The 22,134-nt window shown below is 43.8% G+C and overlaps 1 protein-coding gene across 3 annotated transcripts in view; it reads right to left on the bottom strand.

Annotated features, from left to right (window-relative positions):
* Positions 1-22,134, bottom strand: part of COL27A1 (collagen type XXVII alpha 1 chain) — a 240,651-nt gene that overhangs the window by 201,331 nt on the left and 17,186 nt on the right. For all 3 annotated transcript variants that reach the window (XM_073314249.2, XM_073314253.2, XM_073314251.2), the window contains 2 exons: positions 15,276-16,711; positions 1,713-1,766 (listed from right to left, as the gene is read on the bottom strand). In XM_073314249.2, the coding sequence (XP_073170350.2) occupies positions 1,713-1,766; positions 15,276-16,711 (1,490 nt within the window). The remainder of the gene's footprint in view (positions 1-1,712; positions 1,767-15,275; positions 16,712-22,134) is intronic.

The raw sequence follows: 22,134 nt of genomic DNA, 5'->3' as shown, positions 1-22,134 counted from the left end.
AATCCTCACCCCTCCTGTTAGTTAAGCGAATGCGGTATTACATCCCTGTGTGACTCCTCTGTTACAAATGGGGTTAAATGACTTCCCTTAGGTCATATGAGTCAGTGGCAGAATCACAGTTAGAATGGAGGCATCTGCTCTAAGCACTAGATACGCTGCCTTCCTCTGAACTGCATGTCTTTGCATGTACCAGCACAGAATACTTTTTGTTGTTGTATGAATCACTGTGAATGACATTCACATGCTTGTAAGGCACTACCTGTGCCCATAACTAGCAAACAAACTACTTGGGCCCTAGGGCTCCACCCATGTGTGTTTAACGCTATCTGTGCCACAGAGGAGAAGTGGTTCAGGGGCAGCTATGGGCACTCAGCTTCTTTAGGGGGAAAAAATCAGGCCATTCCCTTTTACTAGTACAGAAATGGGGTACACTTATCCACGCCCATTTACCATGAATTCCACTGGAACGTAACACAAGCGCCCTCTGGCACTGCCCTGTTTTCAGCCCTCAGAGCCAGCTTTGAAAGGCCTCATGTGGGGCTGACTTATCTTTCCAGCCAAAGTTCCCTCTGGCACCAGTGGGAACTCTGGCACCTCAAGTAGGGTGACCAGACAGCAAGTGTGAAAAATCAGGACAGGGGTGGGGGGGTCATAGGAGTCAATATAAGAAAAAGACCCAAAAATCAGGGCTGTCCCTATAAAATCGGGACATCTGGTCACCCTTAGGGTCAACTGAAAGAGGTGACCTGATCATGATATTAAATGATCCTTCCTTCCCCTCCTGCCCTAGAGGCCAAGGGCTCCATTTCCCCCAGCTCAGCATGCAAGAGAGTGAGTTCAGGATCCACACTCAGCTCTGCGCTTTGGGACAACATTGTGCTACCACAAGAATCGCCACCTATTATTAAAAACACAGCCAGGTATACAATTGCCCAGTACTGCAGTAGCTGCTGCAGCCGTTGAGCTAATGCTAAAAGTTGTGTGTAACTTAGTTGACTACAGGGCTCAAAAAACCCAGGTGTTTCAGGGGATGAGGCATTTCCCAAGGATGGCTCTTGTGACTCTTAGTCATGTTTGTATCTGAATTTAGCAGATATGGGGTAGGAAGGAAAATACATGGAAGATATTGAAGACTAGGTTAGAGATTTTGTCCTAGATTCTGAAACAGACAAGAAGCAGATCAGAGAGGACCTTTCTCTGGGTCCGCCACAGCTAAGCTGAGTGGAAAACTATTATAATGAATTTTATTATAGGTGCCGCTCAGATAGCATTGTGTGCAACGGCAAAATTCAGAGGTGACAGGAAGTAGGTCTGGAGACCTGGCACATAAAGGTCAGAGAAGAAGCATGGTCAAACCTAATGTCTGTGTGTGTTTTGTAACAATAAAAGGTTGGACACCAAAGAGGAAGTGGGAAGATAAGGACAGAGAGCAACAGTCCAACCGATAGGCTAATGCCAAACCTCAGGTCAGGCTGCTCCTTCCCCAGACCCTGGCAGGAGAAGTTCAGCCTGCTGAAAATCTTGGATAGGGGAGGGGGAAAGGAGGGAAGCCAATCTTTGCTCTAAACTGTGCCAGACCTCAACAGCTGTGCTCAAAGTGGTCACTAGCTCAGTCACTACAGTGATCACCATGTGTTGGCATGGAGAATAGAAGCACAGAAAAACAAGATGCCAGCAATGAGGTGCAGGGGTAGACACAAAAAGCCACTTACCCGTGGGCCTCTCTTGCCAGGTGGGCCTGGTAAGCCTGGTAGACCTGGGGGGCCCTAGAAAAGAGGTAAAGAAATATTATTTACAGTTATACAGAAGACCGTGCTTCTTGTAACACAGTTCTGAAAGAGCCAGAATCTAACTGTTTGGAGCAGGAGTGGGGAAGAAAGACCAGTTATGGCACAAAGCCCAGAGTTTCCATGCAACTTATGCTACTGCTGTAAAGGAATAAAAACTATGCACACCAGTCTCAGAACTATGTATTTCAATAGAGCAGAGACAAAGCATTCTCATCTTGCGGCTGTAGTCTTTATTTCTCTAATCACAGCTGTGTTTCAGTTTCCTGGGTTCTGCGCTGTAACATAATAGAGGTAACACAAACTGCATCTCAATGTTGAAAGAAGCAGGCACGTTGTGTGTTTTATCATACAAAAGCTAAGGAAACAGTAATCTCTCTAGTATAGGTTCCTAGAGGAACTGTGATATTAAAGAGATAATCACACCCCAGCTCTGTACTCTCCTGGATATTATATAATATGGCAAAAGTAATAAAATTAGTGTCAATGGTGGAAGTTCCTGAACATGGTGCTGCAATATCGCAGAGGTAAGTTTAGTCATGTCAAAGCAGTGGGGATTCTTGGATGCTGGGTTACAACAGAACAGAGTTAAAGGCTCCCTGCTGCACACTGGTCTGTAACAGTTTAGGGGAACGTAACGAGGTTTAAGATGGTGAAGTAAAACTATAAAATCCTTTAAAAAGTCTATTCTCAATGGACTGGAGAATCCAAATTTCCAGAGAGAGCTGCAACTCCTGATCACTCTTGCAACCCTTTTTACAGCACTGACATTAATAATTGTTAGCTAAAGTGTCTCACTGGGGATTTATATTAAAGTAGCTTGTTATGAATGATGGGTTTTGTTTCTCGGGGGGGGGGGGTGAGAGGGAGAGAAAGAGCAGGAGGCTAAAGAATCTTTGGACCCCAGCCTGAACTTTCCAACCGCTCTGGAGTCCAAAGAGCTTTTACCAAAAGGAGAACTGTGAGTAGGAGGTGATCAGATCCGCTGCCAAGCAGGTGCATGCTGTACTCCACAGTTCGGTTCCTGCTCCCTACATCCTCCCTTTCCCAAACAATTTTTTGGCAGATTAAAGTGGTGCTCTGTTCTCACAAGTTAAGAACACTACAAAACCGACTCTGCCACTTGTGAAACAACAGAGGTAACTCAGAGTCTGTGCATACTGCGGTACCAAAGGAAGAGTTAAATGTTCAAGATCCCTAACACAGATCTCAGGAATATAAACGCAAATGCACCAGATAATCCTTGGAGACCCCTACTCCAAAGTCCATCCTAGGCTATGGTTTCAAACAGTGACGGCCTGAATGCAGGCATGCTCACAAAGTCTCTCCTCAAAAGAACCCTGGTGAATATTACCAATCCTCACATACAGTAGGTAAGTGATGAGTGAATGAGTTCAGAAGAGATAAGGATAAAACTGAACCTTGGTCCAAACAAATGCAAAAATTTGCAGAGGTTAAAAAATGTACAGGTAATCGCCTTCCTCCCTCCATGCTACTAATTTGGACTGGCACGGAATGCATTAGCATTTCTCTTTCTGCAGTGTGGCTGGTTCAGGTGGAACCAGACAGTAGTGAAGATATCAAAAGAATGCATGTTCTAAAGGCGTAAGATAGGATAATGGCTTAATAGGGATAATGTCTCATCACAGTGGAAGTTCTAATGCACAGTCACCTACTGGTTCTATCAAATGTCAACTGCTTGATATTCCCTTGTTCTTGAGATTTCCAGCCTCATTCCTAGTCTGAACTCTTGGGCGATTATCTGATCTGAGAGATGCCCATCACTAGTTAATGCAGTATTGCTGTTCCTTATATAAGCAGCCCCCATTGATACAACCAATCCTTATGTTAAGTTATACGCACATTAGTTTAACCAGCCATTGTGTTAACTCCGAACACCACATATAATGCGATTATGCAGCTGTACAAACACATAATTGTAGGCTTTTTGTTTGTTTCAGTCTGCAGAATAACTGCTCCGGAATCCAAGCTTTTGTTAAAAAATTCCCCAACCCTTGTAGCTAGGAAAATAATTATCAAAAGATGAATGAAATATAACTGATGCAGTGATATCTGAGTCTGCAGACATCCTGAAACTATTATTTCTGTGAACTGCTCCCATCCAGCTCAGAGTGTTGACTCTGAAGTATAATGATGATAATTTAAAATGTCAGTATCCACTCCTGATCATTTCAGCAGAAACATCTCATCCATTGTTGCTTGTAATAACAGTGGCACATATGAGGGGAGATAATTTCCCCCATCCCACCAACCTCCATAGCAACATCCAGTTGAAACAAAGAATTCAAACCACTCCTCCCATCACTTAAAGTCGTCTCCACCTCTGCCCAAAAAGAGGGAGGAAGAAAGGAAATGCATCCCTTCTCCAAAAATTCTAACTGCATCCTGAGTACCAAAAACCAAACCCATCTCCCCCAGATAGTCTTTGGTACCAAAAGCCCTGATTCTCTGCAGGGTGCCAGAGATGCCTGCCTTCCCTCTGATAATTACTGCAACCCAGTTACACCTTTTCAATACCACAGTCTCCAAAATTTGGGGGTAATTTAAAATAAACTGAACTTAAAAAACCCACAAGATACTGTACTAATTTCACTGTCAGGGAATGGGGTCAGAACAGGGTAAACAGTGCTCCATATTCTGGGATCCCTGCTGCATAATTTACGTCCTGGTTTCAACTAGGTTAGGGAATAAAAACCCAAAAATTCCACCCACAAAAATGTTCTTGTAATACATCTATATATTGAAAATACATATTCATTCTGCCGGGACTCCCAGGCACTACTGCAACACAGAGAATACAGATGATTGAAGCAAGGACCTCATACAAACCTTTCAGAGAAGAGCATCTTCTTGAGAGACTTCCAGTCCAATTTTGCTGCTTAAGGTAGTTTGGAGGAGCATTTTCCAAGTTTGCTTATTACATGCTTGCGCCCATGGCAGGATGCTGAAGGACCGTGAAACGGAAGGGTCTTATGTTCCATCATTTCTTCTCCTGTCTTCTCTTTATATATTTCCCATTACCTCCTTTCCAGCACTTTGATCCCAATTGCTCTTTTAACTTGTTCTTTGGCACCAACTTCATTTTAAACAAGCAGGACTGTTGTTTCATACTCAGTTACTGCCCTAAAACCAGATTCCCTTTGGATGCATTTCTGCTTAAATTCATAATGATTTATGGGCCAATTATGTGAATGATTCTAAAACCATCTTAATCTTTATTCTGTATATTATACTGACGATGTGGCTTTTCTGTACTTGACTCATAAATTAAGGGCATTGAAACACATCGCGTGTTCTATACTATATCACAGGTTGTCAACATGGGTAGCCGTCTATGTCACAAGTAGGACTGGAAAAAGACATTTAATATTCTATTGATTTTGAGGACTATCCATATTACCAAGATTTTTTTTTTCTGATTCAGTTGGCAAATTTTTGCAACAAAACGGAGGGAGGTCAGAGATATTCCAAAGATGGTAGTTGCAGAAAACTGGACCGATCTCACAGATTCAGAAACATATTTGATTTTGCAACAATATTGCCTGCCAGCATAACTTCGTACCTCTGGGTGGGTGAGCGGCAAAAGGGATCAAATCTAAAACCATGAGCCTCTACTGCTTGAGGTAAAAAAAAAAAGCAACTATGTTAGCCAAGGCTGTAACAGATTCAACCCCTCTATCTGTAGCCCAGCCATCACGGAAATGACAATTGAGGAGAATAGCGGTCTATAATGCAAAATAAAACCCACCCTTTCCATGAGTCTCATTCTCCACCTTTGGAAATTTCTCCATCATCAATTAAGGGTGAAAGAAGAAATCTCTCTCTTGCCATTGTTTTTGGACTACAGTGGGATCCTGCCAAGCCTAGTCCTGTGTATTCTCTCATGAACGACAGACAAGAAAGCTGCCAGAGGGATCACCCCTGAAAGATGCTGAAATCCCAGTGGAGTCAGAGTGGAGAAAACGCTGAACCTTTCCGGTAGCACTCAGTAACCCCATAAAATTGCTCAGTTTGGGCCCACATCTCCGACACCCAGGCTGTAAAGGAGACCACATTTTTACAGCATAAATATGCGTGATATTTGTTTAATGAAGTATCATTTTTTCTGGTGTGCGCAGAGGATGAAATTCATGTCTGGGCAGGGGGCCTGCACAAAGTCTATGCATCATTTATGTCCCATTTAAGCCCTCAAAAAGCAAAGCTTAAGTGGGACTTCAGTGGTAGCAGAGAGTTTGCACTGGCCCTCTGCACAAGGATGAATTTCATCAGAGTCCCTATTCTCGGTATTAAGGGCCTGACCCAAAGCCTACTGAAGTTAATGGAAAGACTCCCAGTGACTTCAAAGAGCTTTGGAGGAGTCCTGGAAAGAACTTTCCATTTCCCCACCATCCTGTTGAGGAAGCTCAAGGATCCCTCAGCTCCTTGAGAAAGTCATAGCAAAAGCAAAAGGCTTCAGAACCAAGTTTATTTTACATCCAGGATTCACCAAACTGGTGAAAAGCAACATATGTACAATATCTTTACAAATGGTATCTTGCAAACAGTGACTGTGCCCTCTTATGTTGGGATTTTTCTGATGAGGACATTTTAAAACTCAGTCAAAACACCCCAGCTCCTCCCCTCTCTCTCCCTCTCCCCCCCACCCCCGCGTAAAGATTGTGGCTTGATTATTAAACACACTCCAATTGTAGCACTAGTGTTATTCAGTGGCACCACATCCTCTTAGTGGCTTCAGACAGTTGCAGGCAGCTCCACCATACATTTCAGCATGAGTAAAGTATTAAAATCCCCAATGATGCATATAAATTCAGGACACCGTTCAGGTCTCTTGGGCTTTGCTCTTGTGGCTGGCAAGAACCTATGGAATTCCTGCTTTATTGCATATGGGGAAAGGCCCCTTATATCTTGCCATATATTGTACACCCAAAAGCCCAGCAAGTGATCAGTATGTGATCAGCAGGAGAACTCAAGTTTATTTGCACTGAGGATGCATTAATAGAATGTCATTTTCTTTTGTGGTTTTGCATACCACTTGTAGCCACGGGCTGCATGCTCATCAATTCTTGCAAGCCAAAGTCAGCCGGGGTCAGCACATGGAAGGGAGACCTGGACTTTATAGGTGCTGTGGGAAGTAGTGTTGATGAGTCAGAGGAAAGACTGCCAGCCACTGAGTCATTATTGAGCTAGTGACCTAGTATGGTGTTTGGGGGCCTTTTTGCTCCTTTTTTTCCTGCCCAGAAAAGATTTAAGACACAAATTCTATCTCTTTGTGGTCATTAATGATCCCATGGCACTTTTGAAAAACAAAACAAGCCTGATAATCTTGGCGTTCTGGCCAAATTCCATTGTGTACAAAACAGTCCGTTACCCTAAATTCCTAAGGCGTCAATGCTGCAGTTCTAATTGTGTATGGGATGTGTCTTCATATCCTGTTGCATTAGCCCTGCTGTGGCCTGCTAAACAGCTTGTTATGCTCTACCCCAGAGGTATCTGAAGTTTACTGATTTAGCAAAGGGATTCTTTCAGCACACACTTTGTATACAGCAGTTAAGTTTGTAAACAGCTTTGGGGCCAATTGGGAGGAGAGGCCCTATGTAAATCTAGGATTACGTTGATATTATTTTGTGCTATATGCAAAGACTGAAGGGCCTGATTCACCACTGCCTTGCTCCTGTGTCGTCTTTTACACCTGGATAAAATGGGTGTAAAACGGTACCAAAGCAGAATGAAATAGTTATTCCTCCTGCCTAGCAGCAAAAGAGCTAGAGAGAGAGAGAGAGAGAGAGAGCACAAAGGGCCCTGTGCTCATGACAGGAGAGTAGAGACAATACAGCATCCTCACCCCTTTTCAGCCAGACCACTCTTGAGAGCACCACATCATTACAGTTCCTAGGTTTTAAAGCAGGATGTGGGCAGCTGGGAACTATCAGTCTTCTGGAATGGAGCCAGACCCAGAGGGAGCTGCTGTACTCAAGATGCTCCCTTCCAACATGGTAAGTTTCCAGCAGAAGTCTGCATGGGAGTCAGTGTGGCTCTCTGCAACATTAACTCATCCGCCGTGGCTTGGAGGGGGAGCATGTAAGTGCAGGGGAAGGAGCCTATGCCAGCACAGCTCTTAAGCGAGCTTATACAATGGCAGCTGAGCAGCACGCAGGGGCTCCCTTTCCAGGGATGGGCCCCATTTCTCATCTCTTGAGGTCTGTACACCATGACTCCTCCATGCCTGCCAACAAATCCCTCCCTAGAGATTGGCAATGGACTGTTTTCAGAGCACCTTCCCAGAGTCTTCCCCTAGAGAAGAGGAGAATATCCCCAATAGTTGTCATGAAGGAACCTTCTATCAGGTAAGAATTGCACGAGTTAACACCATCTCCTTCCTTCCATCCTTATGCCAGACGCAGTGCACAGTCTCAGCCTGCAATCTGCTTAATCAAGGCAAGATTGACTGGCTGAGATATCACATACCGGACCAGGAAGTACTGTTTTGAGAGTCTGACCTCATCAAAAATGTCTGCCCAATAACATGGAGATGGTGCCAGAGTAATTACTCAACTGTGAAGCATCTATCAGCGCTTATATGGCTACATAAATGCTAAATTAATTTCTCAACGTGTCATCTTGATTCAGTGCTTTCTGCCCCCAGGCCAATGTCGGGGTGAAACTTTCAACAAAGTGTCATACAGAGATCCCCAAATGAGTCACAGAAGATATTGTACACAGCAGCCAGCTTCGATGCAGCTATAACCTTTCCCTCTCAATGCGCTCACTTTGTTTCCAGAAGTCAAAGGGGATGAAGCCAGGCAGCGGCTTAGTTGTTCTCCTTTCCCCAGATCCAGGACCCTAACTGTTCTCTGAGCAGATGGAAACTTCTGCCATCGATTCCCTAAGCCATCCGTGGCCTGCATCAGTCTGTTTGCTGTGATTCACAGGCTGAGTGGGATTTTCCATTCTACTTGAACAACAAGTTCTTCATGTTGGGTGGGAGAGAAAAGTAGGAAGAACAAGACTAGTATGTTCACCCTCAGACTATTTTTGGAGCAAGGAGTTGGAGAGGGGAGGCCAAGAGTTCACTGGAGCCCTGAGCATCAGCTATAGATCCATCAGTTACAGGTACGTCATATTTTTGGAGAAGGGGTGCACAATCATTGATTGGATTCCTGCTACTGAAAAACAAATAAGCTTAAGGGGAAATCTCCACAAATACATCAGCTCTTCACTTATGGAGAAACAAAAGAAATTGTAGGAGACAGTTTTGTGTACACAGGGAAGTTGTGGAGACTTCCTGACTCACTGTCAACAATTGGAGGGTGTGTGTTATTTCATATATATAAATGTATATAAAAATCAAAGAGGAGTCTACAATTTCCTGACAGCATACAACCGTGACAAAGTAGCAACCTTGAGATCTCAGTCACACAAAGGAACATTGGAACAAACGGAGATCTGTCCGTGACGCCGCATCCAAAATATCAGGTGACAATCAGCACCTTAGATCCAAACCTGAAATTATAACTATAGATTGGCGCCAAACCTTAAAGTTAAGCATGTGGTATTTTCAGGATCAGGGCCATTGTTATTGGAGCTGTTACTTGTAACAATAGTCAGTACATTTGCAGACAGAAGTATTGCTAATGGTGTCCCTTAAGTTTGTCTCCATTTTTCCATTGTAAACCCTTCTTTCAGTGTTTTAAGAAGTCAGCTGTAAAAATTAGCTCTGGGCTGGAACTTGGCAATCAAGGAATCTCTCTGGGACCATCTTACTTTATATGGATGTACACACTCCTGCCCCACATTTACAATACAACAAAAATCTGAGGATCAAATATAAAGATTTTCTCAGAAGTTAGTCAGTTTAAAGATCTTGTTTGTATTCTTGTATTTTTTTAAAAAACCCAAAAAGTTAGCAGATAGTCTTTATGGTGGCCTAATTGCTTTTGGCATTACAAAACGTATGTATACTTTTTCATCGCCTACATATATATTCTTTTAAGAATGGTTAGTGTGTGTGAATGCAGTAGTTACATTTATAAGTAGGCTTGGAAGGATTAGATTTTTGTCAATAAATGTCAATTTCACTGTATACACACAAAGGCAAAAAATATTTCCATTGATACAAACTGAAATGTACAGATAGGCAAAGTAAGAAAAAAGCTGCTTGAGACCTTATTAGAGTTTGATTTAAGGATATTTACTTTGTATATTTTGACATGTGATATTGACAATTTGTGTCTTAATGGTGTGACAGGGTCGGGCCAGATGGCTATAGGAGAGTAATAGAAGGCAGATATATTAGCCCCAGGCTAAATAGGTCCCTTTTCCCTGGATAAGGTAACAGGGAAGGTTCCAGAACAATCAGGAACCTTAGAATCATAGAATATCAGGGTTGGAAGGGACCTCAGGAGGTCATCTAGTCCAACCCCCTGCTCAAAGCAGGACCAATCCCCAACTAAATCATCCCAACCAGGGCTTTGCAAGCCTGACCTTAAAAATATCTAAGGAAGGAGATTCCACCACTTCCCTAGGTAACGCATTCCAGTGTTTCACCACCCTCCTAGTGAAAAAGGTTTTCCTAATATCCAACCTAAACCTCCCCCACTGCAACTTGAGACCATTACTCCTTTGTCTGTCATCAGCTACCACTGAGAACAGTCTAGATCCATCCTCTTTGGAACCCCCTTTCAGATAGTTGAAAGCAGCTATCAAATCCCCCCTCATTCTTCTCTTCCACAGACTAAACATCCCTAGTTCCCTCAGCCTCTCCTCATAAGTCATGTGTTCCAGTCCCCTAATCATTTTTGTTGCCCTCCGCTGGACTCTTTCCAATTTTTCCACATCCTTCTTGTCGCGTGGGGCACAAAACTGGACACAGTACTCCAGATGAGGCCTCACCAATGTTGAATAGAGGGGAACGATCACGTCCCTCAATCTGCTGGTAATGCCTCTATGTATACATCCCAAAATGCCATTGGCCTTCTTGGCAACACCGGCACACTGTTGACTCATATCCAGCTTCTCGTCCACTGTAACCCCTAGGTCCTTTTCTGCAGAACTGCTGCCGAGCCATTCGGTCCCATTCAGTCTGTAGCGGTGCATGGGATTGTTCTGTCCTAAGTGCAGGACTCTGCACTTGTCCTTGTTGAACCTCATCAGATTTATTTTGGCCCAATCTTCTAATTTGTCTAGGTCCCTCTGTATCCTATCCCTACCCTCCAGCGTATCTACCTCTCCTCCCAGTTTAGTGTCATCTGCAAACCTGCTGAGGGTGCAATCCACACCGTTCTCCAGATCATTTATGAAGATATTGAACAAAATCGGCCCCAGGACCGACCTTTGGGGCACTCCACTTGATACCGGCTGCCAACTAGACATGGAGCCATTGATCACTACCCGCTGAGCCCGACAATCTAGCCAACTTTCTATCCACCTTATAGTCAATTCATCCAGACCATACTTCTCTAACTTGCTGGCAAGAATACTGTGGGAGACCATGTCAACAGCTTTGCTAAAGTCAAGGAACAACATGTCCACCGCTTTCCCCTCATCCACAGAGCCAGTTATCTCGTCATAGAAGGCAATTAGATTAGTCAGGCATGACTTGCCCTTGGTGAATCCATGCTGACTGTTCCTGATCACTTTCCTCTCTTCTAAGTGCTTCAGAATTGATTCCTTGAGAATCTGCTCCATGATTTTTCCAGGGACTGAGATGAGGCTGACTGGCCTGTAGTTCCCAGGATCCTCCTTCTTCCCTTTTTTAAAGATGGGCACTACATTAGGCTTTTTCCAGTCGTCCGGGACTTCCCCGGATCGCCATGAGTTTTCAAAGATAATGGAGACAATTAAGACAGGCTGATTAGAACACCTGCAGCCAATCAAGAAGCTGCTAGAATCAATTAAGGAAGGCTAATCAGGGCACCTGGGTTTTAAAAAGGAGCTCACTTCCGTCTGTAGTGTGCGTGTGAGGAGCTGGGAGCAAGAGGCACTAGGAGCTGAGAGTGAGAACGCGGACTGTTGGAGGACTGAGGAGTACAAGCGTTATCAGACACCAGGAGGAAGGTCCTATGGTGAGGATAAAGAAGGTGTTGGGAGGAGGCCATGGGGAAGTAGCCCAGGCAGTTGTAGCTGTCGCACAGCTGTTCCAGGAGGCACTTTAGACAGCTGCATTCCACAGGGCCCTGGGCTGGAACCTGGAGTAGAAGGCGGGCCTGGGTTCCCCCCAAATCCTCCCAACTCCTGATCAGACACAGGAGGAGTTGACCTGGACTGTGGGTTCAGAAAAACTGCCAAGCTGAGGGCTGCCATGAAGTTCCAAGGCGAGCAAATGCGCCAATAAGCGCAAAGACCCACCAAGGTAGAGCAGGAACTTAGTCACAATGGTTATAAAGCTTTAACTTTCTGAATCTCAACATCTACTGTCATTAAATAAAAAGAAAAGGAGTACTTGTGGCACCTTAGAGACTAACCAATTTATTTTAGCATGAGCTTTCGTGAGCTACAGCTCACTTCATCGGATGCATACCGTGGAAACTGCAGCAGACTTTATATACACACAGAGATCATAAAACAATACCTCCTCCCACCCCACTGTCCTGCTGGTAATAGCTTATCTAAAGTGATCATCAAGTTGAGCCATTTCCAGCACAAATCCAGGTTTTCTCACCCTCCACCCCCCCACACACAAACTCACTCTCCTGCTGGTAATAGCCCATCCAAAGTGACAACTCTCTACACAATGTGCATGATAATCAAGGTGGGCCATTTCCTGCACAAATCCAGGTTCTCTCACCCCCCTCCAAAAAACACACACACAAACTCACTATCCTGCTGGTAATAGCTCATCCAAAGTGACCACTCTCCCTACAATGTGCATGATAATCAAGGTGGGCCATGTCCAGCACAAATCCAGGCTCTCACTCCCCCCCCCTTTTTTTCCCCCCTGGGGACACACACACATACACAAACTCACTCTCCTGCTGGCAATAGTTCATCCAAACTGACCACTCTCCAAGTTTAAATCCAAGTTTAACCAGAACGTCTGGGGGCGGGGGAGGGGGGTAGGAAAAAACAAGGGGAAATAGGCTACCTTGCATAATGACTTAGCCACTCCCAGTCTCTATTTAAGCCTAAATTAATAGTATCCAATTTGCAAATGAATTCCAATTCAGCAGTTTCTCGCTGGAGTCTGGATTTGAAGTTTTTTTGTTTTAAGATAGTGACCTTCATGTCTGTGATTGTGTGACCAGAGAGATTGAAGTGTTCTCCGACTGGTTTATGAATGTTATAATTCTTGACATCTGATTTGTGTCCATTTATTCTTTTACGTAGAGACTGTCGAGTTTGACCAATGTAAATGGCAGAGGGGCATTGCTGGCACATATCACATTGGTGGATGTGCAGGTGAACGAGCCTCTGATAGTGTGGCTGATGTTATTAGGCCCTGTGATGGCGTCCCCTGAATAGATATGTGGGCACAGTTGGCAACGGGCTTTGTTGCAAGGATAAGTTCCTGGGTTAGTGGTTCTGTTGTGTGGTATGTGGTTGTTGGTGAGTATTTGCTTCAGGTTGCGGGGATTTGCTCCAACCCCTCAGACAGAGACAAACACCTACAAGATCTCTGTCAAACTTTCTTACAACTACAATACCCACCTGCGGAAGTGAAGAAACAGATTGATAGAGCCAGAAGAGTTCCCAGAAGTTACCTACTACAGGACAGGCCTAACAAAGAAAATAACAGAACGCCACTAGCCATCTCCTTCAGCCCCCGACTAAAACCCCTCCAACGCATTATTAAGGATCTACAACCTATCCTAAAGGATGACCCAACACTCTCACAAATCTTGGGAGACAGGCCAGTCCTTGCCTACAGACAGCCCCGCAACCTGAAGCAAATACTCACCAACAATGAAATGGCCCAACACAGCTGTTACTCTGAAACCTGTCATTAAATAATTATTGTCAGACTTTGCCATAAATTTCCCACAACTAAAAATTTAAATAGATAAAAATAGAAAAAATGCTTAAAACAAACATCAATATTATCCATCAAAATTATTTTAAAAATGGAATGTTGCAAAGCCTATTTAGAAAGAAATTCTGTGTACATTTTAAATGTGTATTATTTTAAAAAGAAATGATTACCCCATAAAAATATTGATGCTCTCTAAAGTGGTTTCTCCATTATTCCATTTGTTTTACCGGTCCCTTGTTTGAAAATATGCATTGTGTATACAATGGCCAAGTTTTTCAAAAAAGGCTAGTTTTTTCTGAAAAGACAACTTGAGACACCTGCTTTTCTGAAAGCACTCAGTGGACCAGTCCCAAGGGATTGGGATGTGGGGGAGAGAGCAGAGAAATCAAGCCACTTTAAAGGTGTCATGATGGGCACCCAAAAATCAGTAGTCACTTTTGAAAATATTAACCAATGGCATTATTTCGTTATCATCAGATTTTGTAGGGTGCCCATTAGGGTGGTGTCTGGGTGCCTTTACAAGGTTTAAATTGCGACAACACACTAAGGCTGTGATTTTTGTAGGAGTCAAGGCACCCAGCTACCATTGTTAGGTGTCTAACTCCCTTAAGTGCTGTTGAAAATCCCAGCCTATGGGGGTTTCCAACCAATCAGCTAGGATTTTAGGGTTTGATTTCAACGGGAACTCAGCACCACATAGGATCAGGCCATTAACCACTTAGGAAGATGCAAGGCTCCCTGGAGTAGGGACTCTCTTCTTGCTATTGGCTCATACAATGCCTAGCACAATGGAGCCTTGACAGGTGTCCCTAGGTGCTTGTGTAATAAAAAACATTATTAGGGAAGGTCTGGAAATAGAAATGCATCTTGCAGCTCATCCTAAAATCTTCCAGGGTCACATTTTAAAAGCACTTTAAATACAAAAATATTGAAGTTGGGCCATTTCTGTGATATTCAAAACAAGGTGTATTTCTAAACTACATTTGAAATATATTGCACCCCACATTTTAACTGGCTGGTTTTGTAATATTACAAATAGACTTCATAAATTGCCATACACTGAAAGGGATGCACAATGCATTGGTTAAGCCCAGAACAGAAGATATCGAAAACGCATGTCTGTAGAGTGGCACAAAGGAAACACACTGGAGATTCTAAGTCAATGCTGACACCCTTATCAACTTCTGCTGTTCACATCACATCAACCCTGTTTGGGGCAGAGATAAGTCCAAACCACTTTGGAGAAGTTCAGATACAAACCTGGTAGCTCAGGCATCTCTCTAGTTTAACAACAATATTTAGGACTTACGTAAACCACCTCATAGTACTTTACAGAGCTAGGTAAACATTATCCCCTTTTTATAAGTGGAGAAATGGAAGACCAGAGACGTGAAGTGACTTGCCCAAGGCAGGCCTAGCAAGTTGATAGCAGATATGACCCTTGGTCTGGGAGTCCTATTCACTGGACCACACCATGAATATATTTAAAAACTTGAACTTACCGGGGGACCTTGGTCTCCTTTAGATCCAGGAAGTCCCAGTAAAAATGGAAATAGGGTGGGTCCAATGGGGTCAAAGACCTGAAACCCATCAACAGCAGCAGGGGTTGTGAGGTTGAAGGCTTGCACACTGGTTCTGAAGGTACGATGAAAAGATCCAGGGGTTGATTTGGTGTACAGTAGAGGAATTAGGCTAGGAACGGATTTCCTGGTTGGTAGTGGCAATAGCATTTTTGGAATGGGTCCACTGGTCAGGTTCTCCGGGTTTTGTTTCATGGTCATGGGATGGATGTCTCTAGATGTGTTTTCAATCTTCTTCCTCATTGGCTTTACAGTGCTGAGGGTTTCAGAGGGCTTGGTGGAAGTTTTTTGGTTGATCATCTTTTTGGTCTCTTGCTCCAATTCTTTCCTGCTGATGGCAATGGAGTTTTGGCCAGCAGGCAGGATGTTTCTGACAGCGGGAACGGAGTGCTTCTGTGAACTTGCATTGGAAGAGGGTTGGGAAATCCTGAGGGCTGCTGTAGTAGTCCGAGAGTGCGAATGGACCGGCAGCTGCATATCAGTACTTGATGGAACGGTAGACCGCACAATTGTAACCTTGGCTGCTTTGGTTGTCAGCCTGGGAGACAGCAGCTTATGTGGGACCAAGGTGGTGGACGCTGTAGCTGGAGTCTTGAGGGGTGTTGTGACCTTGATGAGCTCTGATGTTGATATCACAGTGGTCAGGTTCTTCAAACCCTGTAGCAAGAACTTAGTCTGCAGAGAGGCCATTGGGGAGGCGCTGGGATCCCTGGGCAAGAGTGGGACAAGCGGGGGCAGATTCGGCCGGAAGGTGTCCGCTTGCCTGCACTGTTTTTTCAGGTATTTACAGTAATTATGAGCTGCCTTAGCAGAAGGATAAATATCAAACTGGCAAATGGCGCCTTCAAACTGTATCGAGTGCTGGTTCATTTTCCCTAAGAGAAAAGACCCTTGTGGATCCAATGCCTCGTTTTTTTTAAAATGCAAATCCGCATGTACTCTTTGCTTCCCACAAGAAGTAACTAAAGTGACCATCTGGCCTCGGATGTCAATGGCCATGTTATGCCAGTGGCCATCATGAACACTGTAATCAAAATATACAGAGTGCTTGTGGCCTATGTACACAATGACCTTCCCGGGGATAAACTGGACTCCCAGCTCCAGTTTTTTCTTCTTGCTCTTGACAGAGAATAGAAAAGCATTGTTGATGCGGTGGGAGCACAAGCTCAGGACTAGGGTCAAGTCTGTGCCAAAGGCAGCGGGGATGATGGTACTAATGGGTGCTTCGATGCGTGCTCGCTGAGTGAAGATGACCCCCGATTTGAAAGGGATAACCCCCTGAGGAACCGAGCGTGATGAAGACAATCCGCTCAATGGCTTCTTCCCTGCCAGGCCCAGTCTTTGAAGAATGTCCACATCTGAAAAAGAGGAGCAAAGAGCATGAGTACCCAGGCAAACCCAGGGCCTGATCCAACACCATCGGAGTCAACAGGAATCTTTCCAAGGGCACCATGGGCAGTTGATTGGACCCCCAAATGCAGTGGATTATAGATCGTGCCTACCTTCCTCTCCACTCAAAACTGGTTTAAGACAGTCAGGTCATGGATGCATCTATTTTGTCTTGATTTCCAGGCTAGGAGCCCATACAGTGGCAGTTCAGTATCTCATAGGAATTGCCATAATGGACCAAAATCATGGTCCATCTAGCCCAGTATCCAGTCTTCAACAGTGGCCCAGTAACAGATGTTTTGAAGGAAAGTGGAAGAAAAGCCAGTCACAGCAGACAGTTTGGAAGATAACCTTCCCCCATGGAATGTTTCCTCCTAAGCCCCAATATCACACATTTGGGATTAAATGTTGGATATGACCATTTGGCAGAAGTTGAGTTATGACTTGACGTAGTTGGACGTTTAATAATAAAAAAAATGATTTGAGACTAAGATTTCTTTTCCACTTAGAGTAGAGAGCAGAATTTTATGGAGTGGAGACCCATAATTCCATCTTTCCAGACACACCAGCTCCATCACTTGAGACAGACCCATAGCCTTTGATAATACTGTATGGTGTTAATAGTTTTGTTTTTGTTTTTTTTAAAAGAGAAAGCAACCCCGAGCATGGGAAGGCTGCATCTAGGCTTAACCGAGCCACTGAAGGTATCACCTTGTAGCATTAGTTAAAATGGATGAGCACACAGCTTTAAATTTTGTACAAAAGTTGGACGGACCATACATGTATATGAAGTGTTATGAACATGAACTTGGATGTTAGCTGAATAGGCTCATATCCACTAGCCTGGGTGAGAGGCATGCAATGGGAAGATTGAGGCAGAATCCTTTGGCTCCTGGCCCCATGGTCAGAGGGGCTGCTTATAAAGAGCAGAGAGTCTAAAACAGATTAGCAGGCAACAGCAGCACAAATTACAGCCAATTGGCTGCCAGCTGGGCCACAATGCTGGACTTGGGAGAATGCTCGAGAGCTCAAGAGAGGGAGGAAGAGAATAGTCCATGGGGGCCGGGGAGGGAGGGGGAAAGGAGGAGCCATTAAGGCAAGTATGTCCTGGGGTTGGGCAGGGAAATGGCAAAACTGGAGGAGGGGGAAGAAATGGGGGCATTTAGAATCCAATTCTGTTCCCATTTGAATCAACAGCAAAGCTCCCATTGACTTCAACTCCGAATAGAAATAAGGCCTATAGAACATAATAAATCTTTCCACAGAATGTTTAAGCCAACCTATAGAATACTATAGCAAGGACGAAGTTCTCTATTAAATTCTATAAGCTCTAACATCTACATAGAACCCTATTGGCTTCCTCCCTATTAAACTCTATAGGACTTTTCCTTAAGGGATCAGACCTTTATCCCTATTCTACTCTTCATTCCACACATAGGGTTGCTATCTTTGTTCCATTAGCTCGCTGGGAAAAGTAGCTATTCAGAAAGGAGATAAAGAGGGTTATAGTCTTCCCGGCATAAACACAACTGACAAATTGCAATCTCGATTCCTAGATTGCCACCTAATCTTCCTATGGGAATTATCAACGGTACAATCTAGCCTGGAGAGGGCTGCACGCCTCAATCCAAATGCCTACATCCAAAGGGAAGAGTTTAAACAATCAGGAGCGTAACAGTGCCAGCCACAGCTACACTTCAATTAACTTCACAGGCCTCTCAGATGAAAAAAAATGAGCAGAAGAAAAATAATCCAAGAAAAAAACTCCCCCAAAATGGCCCTCAGAATTTGGCCTCCTTCACCCTTAACTGTGACATATTCAATGCTGTTCTCAGTATTTGTGGAGCTGGAACAGAAAGAGTTCATGAGTGTTTGTTAGAAAGCCTGTAAACTTAAGCCCGTCTGAGGCCTAGCATGGGCTCTGGCCAGGAAGAGAGAACACTAGAAAGAGAACAGCTCTGTTCTTAGACTTTGGCAAACCATAACCATTTTTGTACATTAGAACAAGTAAATCAATATTTAGATTGTCTGGGACCTGCTTTATTTCCCACCCCACTTTCTATTTTTAAGGCATTTCAATTCCCTTTATAGGGGACAGAGCCACAGAGAAGCTTAGGGGTCAAATGTGAAGGGGATGGAAATTCTCTCTCAATTACCTCTATGCTGAGGAGATTATTTATTGTATGAGCATGTATGGATTTATTAATACTGGTGTTTATCTCTGGCTAAACAAGCCCCTGGTTCCCCTCCCATATAACCCAATAGGGATTTCCGTCCTCACAGCATGGATAGAATCCCCCAATCCGCTGGGAGGTATAGAGCTATCCTTGAAGTCACTTCTGTCTTCTGGATCATTTCCCAACTCCTTTCCAATGCTAAGGGCCAAATCCTGGCTCTAGTGAAGTCAAGTGGGAGGCTTGCCATGGACTTCAAAAGGGACCAGGATCTGGCCCTAAGGAAATAGATTTGCCGCTTAAAACTAGGAGCTAAACGCTGGCTTCCAATTGCTAGGTGTATTTTTAGGTTCTCTTCAAGAGATGTACTGTAGTGATAGGGCAGAAATATTTTGTACTCCAGGGAACTGCTCTGCAAAGACATAACTATGTTTCCCCTGTTCAGAGCATGCTGCTGCTGTTTGAAGTACAAATCCAACTGTCTCGTTAGCTACTGTATCAAATTGTGTTGAAAAACATATAAGATTGGACCAAAAGCCCAATGTCTGTATGGAGCCTGATTACAGCAGACCTTGTGCGGGGGTTGTGTGCTCTGTGCTCAGCCACCCAGCCCAGCACATCTGCCTGCCCAGCCCACCTCTGCTACTATATCCCATACTGAGTCCACTGAACTGATGGGCATGTCCCCAGATGAGTTCCATGAAGGGATGCCATCAACTAGTGTACAATTAAAGGTGCACAAGTGCCACTTTTGGCTTCTTTAAACTGATATGAATTTATTGAAACCTTACCTTTTCCCTTCAACTTTCTCCTCCTAGAGTTACCATCAGGACATGTTTTTTAAAAAACGGATGGAGTAAAGCTTTCTGTCTCTTACCCCTGTGTAACTAAGGCTATGTCCAAACTGGCACTTTTGTTGGTATAACTTATGTCGCTCAGGGATGCGAAAAACAGACCCCCTTGAGCGACATAAGTTACACGAACAGAAACGCCAATGTGGACAGTGCTATGTTGGTGGGAAACGTTCTCCTGCCGACATAGCTACCGCCACATATTGAGGGTGATTTAATTATGTCGACAGGAGAGTGCTCTTCCATTGGCACAGAGTGGCTGTCCAGGAGACTGACAGCGATGCAGCTGCATTGGTACAGCTTTGCCGCTGTAAGGTCTCTCGTGCAGACATGGCCTAATTGTAGTACCCAAGTAGCAGTATTTCGGGGCTGAGGGCAAATTTCTCTCCAAAATGGGAAGCTATATGCAGAAGGGATTCCTGAACTATCATATCTTTGAAAGAGATGCTCACCAAAGGCTGAAATGTCTAATTTATTTCCCTTCCACCCCCACAAAACCAGAAAGTAGGAAAAAAAATAACTCTTAGTTTACTAGCCTCTGCTGGCTTAGATCTAGGACCTACATCCAAAGTTTGGTTGAATGAAGTCTAAATTTCAGAACTATTGGCCTGGAACCTCAGCTAGTGCAAATCCGTGCAGATCCACTGACATAAATGTAAGGACACAGACTACACCAGATGAGGACCTGGACCATTAAGCTTTTGAATTTGTAGCATTTGTATGGATGCTGCCTTTCCAATGTACGCAGCCCTCCCCTTCCCCTTTTAGTTCTAGATTTTCAAAAACACACAGCATTGGCCTAACTCCACTTCCATTCGAGTCAATGGTAAAACTCCCACTGCTCACTTGCATGAAACTAGAGTTACATTATCCCAGCCTTACATTCTTGAGTGATAAACCAGTGCTAGGCATAAGCAGACTAAGAAATTACTTAGGGCCCCAACCAGCTCCAGGGGGCCCTATTCACTTTTTATCGTAAGTGTTTTAGTATTGAGGGAAAGAGGGCAACAAAATTCCTTCTTATGGTCCACAGCGGGTTAGCACCAGCTTTGGATAATATGGACTAAAACCTCTGATGTTCGCTTGCACCATTCACCTGACCTTTATTTGGATGCCCACATCAAACATTTTAAAGGAAAGAGCTATCCCTTTACTTGTAAGGAAACCATCCTTCTCTCCTCCAAAAGTGCAGGATGTTTTAGGGAAGGTAATTAATTCCATCAGAGGCAGGGCTTTCATTGCACCATGCTATAAAATGGAAGGCTTTTTGTGTGCGCATACACACAATGAAAATTTGTTTTATATGGATGCCAACAGCCAAAAAACATTTAAACATCCCATAATTATCCTGGGAGTAAAAAGAGCAATAAACGTGACTCCAAAAATGGAGCGTTAAAAGTCTATTAAAAAATAAAAATAAAAAAAATAGCTAAAACACAGTATTTGTTTGCTCTCTTTTATGTTAACATAAAACTCGCTCTGAAAACTGCTTGAATAAGTGATTCAACCAGATGTTCACTTCCTTTGCAGGAAAGTAGAATTTGGAAAATATTACTTTTTTCAAAATTGCTGGTGGTGGTGACTGTTCCATGGGCTGCGTTTCAGCTGAGCTGCAACCAACTTTCTATTTTTCCTTCATGTTTTGGAGCCTAAGAGGCCTGGAGCTTGCTAGTCCACTTATTATTGCCTGCTGATTATATAGGAAGTTGTTCAGTTCCAGCCTGCACCCTGAGTAAATCATGTGGAGGAGATGTTGCTATTTTTAGAGGAGGTGGCTCTCTGACAAACAGATTCTCTCCACAGCTGGATGATGGAAACTGAGCGAGAATTCTTTTTATCATCATCAACCGGGAAACTTCCTGGATCCCCATGCGGGTCACTAGTTATCCTAAAGGAGTCTTACCCTTTAGAAAAGTGGGAAAGAAACTTAGAAATCTCTCAAGAATAGCAAGTGTGAAAATTTAGCTTGTGAAATGTGGAGGTTTCTCTAAGGATATGCTCCCACTGAAATCAAATGACAGTCTCTCACTGATTTTAATGGGAGCTTGATCAGGTCATAAGCCATTTGATTCTTCCTCCTCCCACACAAAGAAACTTTGTCAGTTCGAGAGGCAGGAGTAGTGGGGTGGTGGTGTAAAAAGATCAACAGAAATTAGATTGCATTATGGCTCAGGTGGCATTATGGTTCTGGGGAATAGATAATTGGGCATTTTTACACTGGGCACGTGTATCTGCGTCTAACTTGCCTTATCTCCAGTTCAAAACTGTTAAAGTCACCAGGGAGGAATCTGGTCCAATATCTTATCGCTAGGCTTTTGGTGGGTGGAAAGCACAATGAACTCACATTAAGGGTAGCTGGATCAATTG

This window comes from Lepidochelys kempii, chromosome 16 (assembly GCF_965140285.1).
Source record: "Lepidochelys kempii isolate rLepKem1 chromosome 16, rLepKem1.hap1, whole genome shotgun sequence".
Classification (NCBI taxonomy): Eukaryota; Metazoa; Chordata; order Testudines; family Cheloniidae; genus Lepidochelys; species Lepidochelys kempii.
This window is presented reverse-complemented; position numbering and strand designations above follow the sequence as displayed.